At 43.3% G+C, this 10752-nt stretch overlaps 1 protein-coding gene across 1 annotated transcript; it reads right to left on the reverse strand.

The window, feature by feature from the left end:
* Positions 1-559: 559 nt before the first annotated feature.
* Positions 560-1909, reverse strand: T265_02141 (hypothetical protein; the record flags this gene model as incomplete). Its single annotated transcript, XM_009166315.1, has 1 exon — positions 560-1909. The coding sequence occupies one exon, from the start codon at positions 1907-1909 to the stop codon at positions 560-562; it is 1350 nt and encodes a 449-aa protein (XP_009164579.1).
* Positions 1910-10752: the final 8843 nt, after the last annotated feature.

A 10752-nucleotide genomic window follows, 5' to 3' on the forward strand; every position in this document is an offset into this window, starting at 1 on the left:
AAATCAAATTTATTCGATATATCCTCAGCTTGAATCCCAAACCGATAGCTTTGTCCAGAATTGACGATAATAGTCGCACTTCAACAACCATTGTTTTCACACGGTCACAAAGTGCCACGAACCTACAAAATTCTTCTTATCCCAAAATGTGGATATTATTGATTTTAGTTGGAAAAAATTGTCCAGAAACTGAGTTACACTACGTGTTGAAAAAACATGTCATTTCCGAATGAACCGTCCACCAATGCCAGTCAACAAAAAACATGTGCGAGGAAATTTACTCCAACTTCTGCCAACACAACTTTAGGAACAGAGCTTGGAGTTCATTCAGCAAGATCTATTTGACGGGATGGATAAGGGAGCTTGCTCCGGTAATCACGTGTTTGTGTTTGTGTGCGGGTGTGTTTGTGCGTCTGAGTAGGTGGGAAAATGTTGTAAGCAAGTATGCGGTATAAAGACGCTGTGACTAGTTTGAATAAGGCGCTAGTCGAATGGCTGCAAATAAAGTCAGACCAGGGTTATTCTCATCACCAAAGTGTTTCTGGACGAGGAGGAGAGCTTAGCTATAAAGCGCTTGGGCTTTGGCATGCACAGGACAAAACGGCTTACCGTCTCGGGGATGGAACATTTTCCCTTCGAGCGGAGTGCGACAAGCGGCACAACAAAAACATGGCGCGTGAAAGCATTTGTCAAAAGCCTCAACAAATCTATCAATCTCCGAGATGGGCTGTTTACAAGAAGCACAAGATTTTAAATGCAGTTTTTCCCAGTGTTCTTTACACAGTACCTCTCCCGTGTCTTCTACATGAAACAAGTCACGTAGTTGCTTGTGACAATGTACACATACAAAACACTGAGGATGCCAATTTTTCCCCAACGCCTTAGTAATCAATCCAACGATCGGCTGAGAACATTTAGCACAGCGGGGAGCAACTAACTGGACAAAATCTTTTGCACAATAAAATTTCCCGTTTGATTCACTGTACTGTTGCTCTGCTAGTGGCATTCCACATTGTTCACAGTTGAAATGTTCTTGACAGAAACACAAGGATCCTGTATCAACAAACGGGCCATGAATTTCTCGACGGCATGAAAAACAAACAGGCCGTTTAGAGGAATTTGCAAGTACGGTCTTTGGCAAAGAAGCGATACGTTCATCCCCAGAAGAATAGTAGACTGAGGGACTGGTGTTCTCACTGCGAGACGTTTCGATTTGGATGGGCGATGGAGATGAACCATAGACTGGCATAGTTGATAACGAATTCTGACTAGGCTTCTTCAGGCAGACGGTTTCATTGATTTCAGAAGGGACCGTGTTGTGGCTGTCGGTGGGGGAGTTTGACATTTGGTAACGGTTAGGAACATCAGCATTGAATGGTTTCGGGGCTTCGGGTAGTGGGTCGTGCAGCTTTGTGTTTTGGGTGTGTGCCTGAGGATTCCATGTTATATTTGTTGTGACGCGCACTGTTTTGTTGTCAACGCTGGGGATGGGCTCTGCCGGCGGCTGAATGATTTGCGGCTTCGATCCACCTGAGACCAATCGGCCGTTTTCCTCACAACGAGGGCGGTAAGGTTGGGCCTCTGAAGCGTATTTGAGGTGGTGCAGTTCTTCAGAATACTGTGTTGACAGTGTGGGTTGTTCGGCAAATGAAGGCTCAATAATCTCTAATTGCAGTCGATTTCCACAGCGGACGAATGCTTCTTGAGCCTGAAGGTGAGTCATAGACACCGTTGGTTCGCCCCCGATGGAGACAATCTCACTGCCAGGTCTTAAGCCATGACCTGCAAGTATCCCGTCTTTATTGACTTCAGTTATCCGTAGCTTCTGTCCAAAGTCCCGTCCCCCTTGAATCTTTATCCCCCAAAGTAGTCCCGAATCGGGACGTTCAACGACCACCTGCCTTTTCATATTCGTCAGCCAACAAAATGCAAACACCGAGTATCAGAGCCACTTGTATTTCCACCAAAGTGTGGCTGCTGGTTTTGTTCACCCTACCGACTTCATGGTCTTGATAAACGGTACGGTACCAATGCTATCACCTGATTGGTCAGCTTTAAACGGGTGCGTGCACAACCGCACGGGTAGCGACACAACAACCTCAAATCCGATACGGTCCGTTTGGTGCACACCAATGCAGTGGTTCAAGAAAACGGTAATTCGTGAGCCACAGAGGACGACCAATCAAGAGCGGGACGTGTTGACGCAGTAATCGATGTAGAGCAGTGTGAATACATCCATTTTCTCTCAATACATTAGAGATTACGAGCACCCGCTCTCCATTTAGGATAGGCGGTGAAGTCGGTGACGAAACTCCATTGTATGACGGTAAAGTGACAGTTTTTTCCCTACCACAAACTAGTACATCTTCTATGCATATATAGGAATTCATTATGTATGGCAGCCAAAAAATAATGACTGTTAGAGTTGGTAAAATGGCCGGATTTTGAGTGCGAAATTTCATTGCAGACATTAGACTCTGTGTTCAGTGATTCTCAATATTTTTGCACTTTCTAACTACGCGAAATCCCTATGAAACCACCGAGATTCAAATAGACAATTAATATGAAGACTAGTTATTTCTACCAGGCGATTAATAGAGAACTTTCTACAATTGGGTCTCGAATTGACTGTACGAATTGGGAGGTGTATCTGAGCTCAATCGATGTCTAACTGATTCCAGCGTTTTAGCTGGAAAACCCGTGTGCTATAGAGAGTTACCTGTGTCTAGGTTCGGACATAAAGGGTAGGATTGTTGACGTACCCTGGGAGGTCTGTAAATCTGTCAAACTTTGAAGGTAGTTGGGTTCATTCTGGCAAGTCTCTTTTCTCATTAATTCTCCTTGATAGTAGGGTCTGCAAAAAAGTTTGCTCGTTATTCTTGTATCCACGTTGATTTGTTCTTTTTGCCTTGTTCCTTGAAAAATCGATGTTCGTCTTCTCTACCGATTACAACCACACCGAGTGCTGTCTGGTCTCGTTATCGAGAAGTTCATGTTCATTCTCAGGTTGTCTTAGCTTTGGGTTGCCCACGACAAACAGGGTCGTTATGATTTCCAGTCCCGGAGCTACTTGTAACAACAGGTCAACAGAATCGAATCAAACTTTCGTGAGTTGTACTTGGAAGTTGGTGTCAGTGACACTGCTTCATCGTGTAGATTAAGAATCGGCAACTCGGCTAGATGATCATCGCAACTTCATGCACAGCAACATGATTTTCCGGTGATTCAATGTTGAAGGTAATGCTAGAAAAGATTGTGGATATACCTCTCGGAAAGGCTGTCTGTCTAGCTTCAGACTGCCATTTTCTCTCGCCCGAAAGTGTACTCCTCTGATTGGCCGTTTTCACTGCCCTCCAAATTAGTCATATACTGCTTCCAGCCTAGTTGCATTGTTTGAGCGAAGGGCATCATAATCGATTGCAGCACATTCAGTTGTAGAACATCATAAAACGAGAGATTCAGTTGAGCCTCTCGTCAAAACCAAATTGATTTGCAAATTAGTGTATTTCTCGAAAACAGTCCAATTTGTGTTCAAGTAGAACATAAGGTTGACGGAAACTCGGGGACTGCGCCTACCTGATGAGCCCCGAGCAGGGTGAAACTGGTCGTGGGCTGTCGATGGATTTTCAGCAACCTTGTGAGTAGTTTCTTTCATGAAGAAACATACATTACTCTTTATCTGCATGGTAGTCGAAACACTAGTATTGTGTAAAAAGCTCCATGAAACTTCCACTCAGGATTTGATGATAACACATGGTGAAAGTTTTCAGCTTTGGCACGGTGCGCAGACACTTCGAAGAAACCAGCGCTTGCGCAGCCTGAAAACGCCGAGAAATCAACCCGAAGAATAATGCTTATCTTCGTCTCACGTGAAATACTTTTAGGGAAAAGTTCGTCGTTTTTTATGAAGCAGTAATATTTCAGAAGAAATACCTATATTTTCTTCATCGTTCATTAATTTGACATTTTGAATTCCCTACGTTTATTCTGTCCGTATCTGTAACCACTGCTCCACCTTTGTGTTTAGTGCATGTATTTGAACTGGCGTTTATTTGTCCTTACCACTTCACTCATTTGACCTTGAGGTCATCCAGCCATTTGCGACCAACTTTATGTACGTGTGACTGTCTCGCGTGGGACCTCGTTTGCTCATTTGGTTCGTACTTTTGTAGCCCAAGTGGACTTCTCTTGTGGACGAGTATCTACTGTCGAGGTTTGTATAATTTACGAATTTGTCTCACATTAATAGTACCGTATAGAAACCCAGCTCCGACTTTGTTTTACCTTCCCGGATGTTCTGGTATTACGCGTGACTCGAAGATACCGTTTGCCCTTAACATTTTCTTTTCAGTGTTTGGTTCGCTAAATACTTGCGAGTGAAAATACAGTTCAGATTGGTCATCACCCGCAATTTCTTGTAGACTTATAGTTTTGTACGTTAGGAGAATGGGAGCAATGAAAGCTGATCAGAACAGTAACCGTCTATCCCCGAGAGTTACACACAAGAACGGGCAAAGGTGACGTTGTTTTGTCTAGACGTGCACCAGCCTGCTTTGAAGTGTTCTTTGCCAACTGTTTTCCGTTGAAACTTAACTTGGTACACTCAACTTCCAACTGGCTTTGAGTTACCAGACCTTGAATCCGTGTGGCATGTTGGGCATGTGCGCCGCCACAGTGAGAACATTGCAAACGGCGTACCAACCTAAACAGCAGATCAACGTCCCCCATCCATGATCATTGTCGAAAGAGGATTGCTACATCAAACTGTTCCACATTTCAGCATTCATTTACCCCGCGACTTCTATTTTCGATTCATACGCACCAGTAGAGATTCTGTTCTTGTGTAAACGGTTAGTCAGTATACTCTGCGGGAAAACAGAGGGGCAGTTTAGCACACCAATATGACTATCGGTGCGAAAGACTTTACCAATTATCATAATTTTTTCGACAGAAAATTTCAAGCTCATTCAGAATACACTGAATAAGATCTAACAGGAACGGAACTACTTGCCCGCGATTTCGAGCCAGAATTTCACTGGTTTCATGCATTTGTCCGATATTATGATAAAAAAAGGGTTTGAGCCAGTACGTATAAAAACACGTTAAATATAGTAACCAAAGCTCAAAACTATGATTCTGAACTCAATCGGTAGCTAGTCTTTGAGCAATGCTAAGAGATGGCCTCAACTATGAAATGGATGTGAAATGCCCGTTGGATATTGCGTCAATATGTGCGAATATATTCTCCGCTTCCGGGCATAAGACTCTAAATATTCCTGTAAAAAGCCTAATACCTTAATAATCTTCTCAATTTCGCTAATTCAGTGTAGTATTTTGAAGATCAAGCTATGATTCCCTGAAAATGACTCAATACATCTTCAAATATTGGTCGGAATATTCCAATCTAAACTATTTCCTTACAAGGTTGTCATGAGGTATCGATGGTAGCCCGCTATGGTCGTAAAAGTTCGAGTGATCGAAATTTGCTATTCAGTAGCGTCCGAATTTGATTGATTCTGAAGAATGTTTCATGTGTTCCAGTCGCGATTGATGCACTGTTTACCGGCGCCATCTTATGCCATCAAACAGCAATGGACAAGAATGAAATTTCGCACACGTGCCACGAAGATTGTGGCTACCACGTCACCCACATACTTGACTGTTCAGCTCACAGTCGCTCACTGGATCACGAGACTTGTTTTTTTTTCATACTCAAACCACGTCACATTAAGCTGATGCATCGGACACCGATTGTCTGTACCGTCTAGTCAGCGTAGCAACTACTCATGTGCTGACGCGCTCACGTACACACAAACGGACCTACATATAGGGAAACCGAACACAGTCAACACACAGACTCGCGCGCGCAGGGAGCAGGAAGTCAACCACTCTCCACAAGTCCACGGACAATTATGGAACACGTGTAGCAGTCGCACTGCGGAGAAAAACACGTTCTCGCCGTCCGGACTTTCACCAAAAAACTCTTACAGACGATAAGTTCCTTTTTTGACTTGCTCTCAATTTCTCATTGTATTTATTTTCATACGTGTTTGCGTTGCAACCATGCAAAAATACTTTTATTAGTGCATGCACCTTCTGATCTGTATTATGGCTATCACCACCTGTGCACTAATAAAATCTCAAGATGGAGCAGGTTCGATATCAGTCCCGTGTTGGCAAAAGCCGGTAATGAATACGGTTTACGTTCCAAAATGACTCAAGGGTAAAATCTACTCGCCACTCTCTGAAAAATGAAGGCAAGCGATATCTTCTGACCCAAAATGACTTAAATAATTTGTTGCAAACTATTCGACAGCCAACGACTGTTTTCTTGAGACTCACCAGACAGGCGTAATCTTTTGGTTCCTATCAAAATTGTTTTCTGGTTTGACAGACAATTACAGATAAAATTGATGTTGAAAAGAGGCTCAGCTTAATCTCTTATTTAGAGCGGTCTTCGACCGCCTCATGCTAAGTTTGGACGACAACCAAGATATCAAAAAATCCTGTCTGACGAGGCACATTTAAATTCCAGCTAACTTGCCACAATTAAGGTAGCCGCTTCACTAATATTCGCAATATTTCTTCGTTCACTCCATTGCTGTGGAGTCACCAGCACTTACCAAGTTGTTAGGGGGGGGGGGGGTAGCTACCAAATAAACTTCCAGTGTACATTATCTTTTTCGTTAATAAGAGGTGAGTGTGATTCCTTCGTCCAGTTGGTCAAACCAGACTCAGTCTTTCGCGCCATATGTCATGAAACAACCTACGTTGTTGGAATGTTTATATGACTACCAATGAAAGATGATCATTTTTATGAAGGGCTTGTTCATTTCCGATGTATAAATTGTGTCGTCTTCGTACAACTTACCTACCAAATGACAGAAAGTGACTATTATTTGGACTGAGGACAATGGGTAAACTTCATTGTTTTGAATGTGAAAACTGGGTCCAAACTTAGACATAATGAACTAAATTGGAAAATTTTTCAAGAAATAAGCTACTCACAAGGTTGCTGAAAACTCTTCAATAGCCCACGACCAGTCTCGCCCCCTCTCGGAGCTCGTCAGGTAGGTGAAGTCTCCGAGTTTCCGTCAATCTTGTGTTCTGCTTGAGTCCAAATTTCACGAAATTAAACAAATACACTCATTTACATACCAACTTGGTTTTCACGGAATACTCGCCTGAAACCCAGCTAAATCATTTGTTTATGGCCGATCTTGGGCTGTCAAACAGATTTCAGTAACCCTGATAGTAGTTTAGTTTGTGAAAATATACTGCTATATCTCGAATATCGTATCAACTCAAACATGAGGTCGCATTTGTGTAGCTCATTCAGTTGAAGAATATCTTGAAGGAGAGATTCAGTCGAGTCGTGAATGACAAATTGATATGCGAATGACTGTACTTGTCGCATACTGTCGTATATCATCGTATTTGTCGGATAGTGTTTGCTTGAAATGGGTGTTTTACATGGCGATACCCGAACCTAGTGCACATCTCAGAGTAGAATGGTTTCGGAAGTATGGACGCAAGGGATCATGGACTGTATTATAGACCAAAGACAGACTTCTTCCAAAGCCCACGCACTCACGGTTTTAGTCTCCGGGCCTAAAATTCCAACAGAGCGAGCTCTTCCCCACAGCGTTCATGAAACTCAAGAGACAACATTTCACAGAGAAAAGATATATATTACTGATGACTTTAGAAACCAGTTTCTTACGTACTTAGAGGTCTCAAATTCATCGGTTTTCAATATTTTCAGGAAAAGATTCTGTGTGTTTGAGTTTTTCGCTGCCAGAAGCAACTGTGACTAGACAGTCTTCATAGGTCGGTAACTTGTGCACTGGTCTGCTGTTTAACCCAAATGTACTCCGCATACTGACTACCCCTACTATACGTGAATGCTTCAATATTCCTTAGTATATGTCAGTTAAGTATCTGTTAAGTCTGACCTTAAATGTCCTCTACCTATCACTGGTCATTGTGCTTCGGTAAGACTGAATAAATTCACACCACCCAAAAGTCACCGGATGCCTCTGACACCCAAGGTAGTAAGTAAACGACTGTTCACTTGAGTGCAATCCAGTCCCTCGCACTCGTTTGCACCAGAGTACTTCACATTTTGCTGTCTACGCATGGTGACCCTAAATCGAACTTAGACTGGATTACCCAACCAGTTTTTTGTCAAACCAGGGTGTACACTGTTTTTTTTCAAGCGTATCAACAGGTCCCTTGCTCCTAGCACTTTTTTACATGACAGACAGCGCGTCTGTCATCTGTCAAAGTTCACTCGCTCTGCATGCGGCCAGTTGCACCACACGACAGGCCGGTGCCCTTTTTATGCACCGAGCACACGGCAGATACAGCTGTTTAGATGCCGCAAACGGTATACCGCGCAGACCATTGAGCCAACTGCGCAGCAAATGCATGCGCCAGTCACGCGATTCGAGTGAGTCATGCCCTGATGGCCGCCCACACGGAGTCACGACCTGATCGGCGCGGCTCTGAATGAAGAATGCGATCAGTTGGTTCAGTTCATGAAAATGTGAATGGGTAACCGGGTGAAAAAAGCAGCAGTCACCCACAGAAATCTAAGCCAGTTGGCTTGGCCAAAAAAGGGAGAATGAGGCGATATCGTCAAGAATTACTCTCATCTGATTTGCCCAAACAAGGGTGTTCTTGTTAATGAGTGAATGTAGGACGGTTCATTCAGAGACTACCAGGTTTTCCCTAGATTTCAAACGTGAACGGTGCTCAGCAAATAAAGTCAAGTCGACGGTATCATTCAGTTATTTGTAAACTGTTTTAAAAATCGTCATCTCCACTGGTGTGTTGATCACCTTTAAGCACTAAATTCTTGACCCTCCCTTGAGGAAAAGTAAAAAATGTCTACACCGTGACAATGCTCGCTGTACCTTGTGATTTTTTTTGTTCAGCAGAAACTCACCAAAACTCTTATGGTCCCGTTGTCCCAGTGTTAACACTAGAGGACCGAAGGGAGAAATGTATCTCCGAAGTCTAACCCAGTTTTTCCTTGAAGTGAACCGTAATCTTCATTTGAAATGACCAAGAAAGCTGAACGCTACTCGAAAGCCTATTACAAACCCTACAGAATAACCCGAAAATCACTTTCCAGCTCTGAATAACTTGTTTCAAAGTTTGTGAACAATTCTAAATATTGGATGCTTATCTGGTTCACTGCATGTCTGCGTAAATAGTACTCCAAAATACCAACCCCAGTAGAGCGAAAACGCGGTGATAGGTAATCATTTAATGGTTCAAATTACCCAAGCAGCGAATTGCCTACTCGTCAGAATATTGCTGCGCAAGCCTGTTATTGGTGTAAGATCACACAAAACAGGTGAATTAAATGTCATCTAACTTTCACTGCATAGTAATAAATAATAAAATAAATCGTTCAGCTGTAACACACTTTCGGTGCCCAGCTGCCATACCACCTAAGGGAAGCACAACGCTGGGAAAACTGGCAGGTTACCCAAGCCCAGACAGGAGGAGTCGAGACGCACAGGTTGGGTTAGAACAACAGACCTTCCGGTCAGTAAATCCGCGTTCTAATCACCACCGCAATCTTGCCCCTCACTGTATAACGTATGGACAGTAGTCTAGTTGTACCGCCATTTTGGCGTAAAAAGATATGAACCCCTCGAAGAACTTGACGCATTTGTCAGAAAACGTTCTACTTTTGTTTTCACACTCAGTGAAGTCTCTCCTTTTTTGTCTGAAGAAGGTTTGAGAAAACGATGTGCGGGTAACCAGAAATAGCTTTTTCACCTGGTTCATTAAAGATGTATGGCTACCACTGCACTTTTTCATATATTTTCAGACCTATAGGATGCGCGTAGTAGTAATAACCGCTGGTGTTTTCGTCAGTTCCAGAACAATCGATTGTCTGATGTTTGGTGTTGCTGAAATTGATGGTCGAATATCCCTTGGTAATTTAAGACAACTGGACTGGGTTGTTTACTGTCGCACCGTGTGTCGTTCAGTTAAGCCAACCCTTAATGTGGAGACAAACAAGTAGCCATGCTGAGTCGACGGCCTGAGTGTCATCGGCTTAACAACATTGCTGGTGGGCCTAACAACGTTTGGCAGGCCACACAACCAGGTTGAAGTGGATTATGCACTGTCGTGACATTAGACGTCTGCAAGGCTTGCACAGGAGCGGTGATTTGGTGGACAGCCGAAGCACCTAGTCCAATGTTGATCTTACGGACGCAGGCCGGACGTGACTCAGCGGCTTTGTCACGGGCCTTCGGTTTATAAGTCGAAAAGCTAACCCTATTTTCACATCTGCGCAAAATTACTGTGAAATTGGCATGGCAACAAATTTACCACTCAGTTTTTTCGACCAAGCTTCGCAATACCAGCGTCGTTGCAGGTCCAGTAACCAGGTTTAAAATTGGGATTGCCCTGTTTTTTTAGGAACAGTGTGTTGCAAAGACCTCGAACTCGAAAGTATGAGGTTGTCTGATAATCAAAACCCGGAAAAAATTGACACTGGTGTCGCGTTGTTTGTCTGTTTTGATCTCCAGTTTTTGAAAGGTAGCACTGATAACAGGCAAACCGCCGAAAACACTTTTTAACTTCATCAATTATGGACTTTTTTCGAAATGGATCAGCGAGTTGGCCATATATCGCACGCAGATTCCAACCAGTTAAGTACTCCTCAGGCGTTGACGCGAGTTTCAAACACCGTCGACTGCAACGAGGTTACTGGACACATGTCAG

Source organism: Opisthorchis viverrini (genome assembly GCF_000715545.1).
Source record: "Opisthorchis viverrini unplaced genomic scaffold opera_v5_25, whole genome shotgun sequence".
NCBI classification, from domain to species: Eukaryota; Metazoa; Platyhelminthes; class Trematoda; order Opisthorchiida; family Opisthorchiidae; genus Opisthorchis; species Opisthorchis viverrini.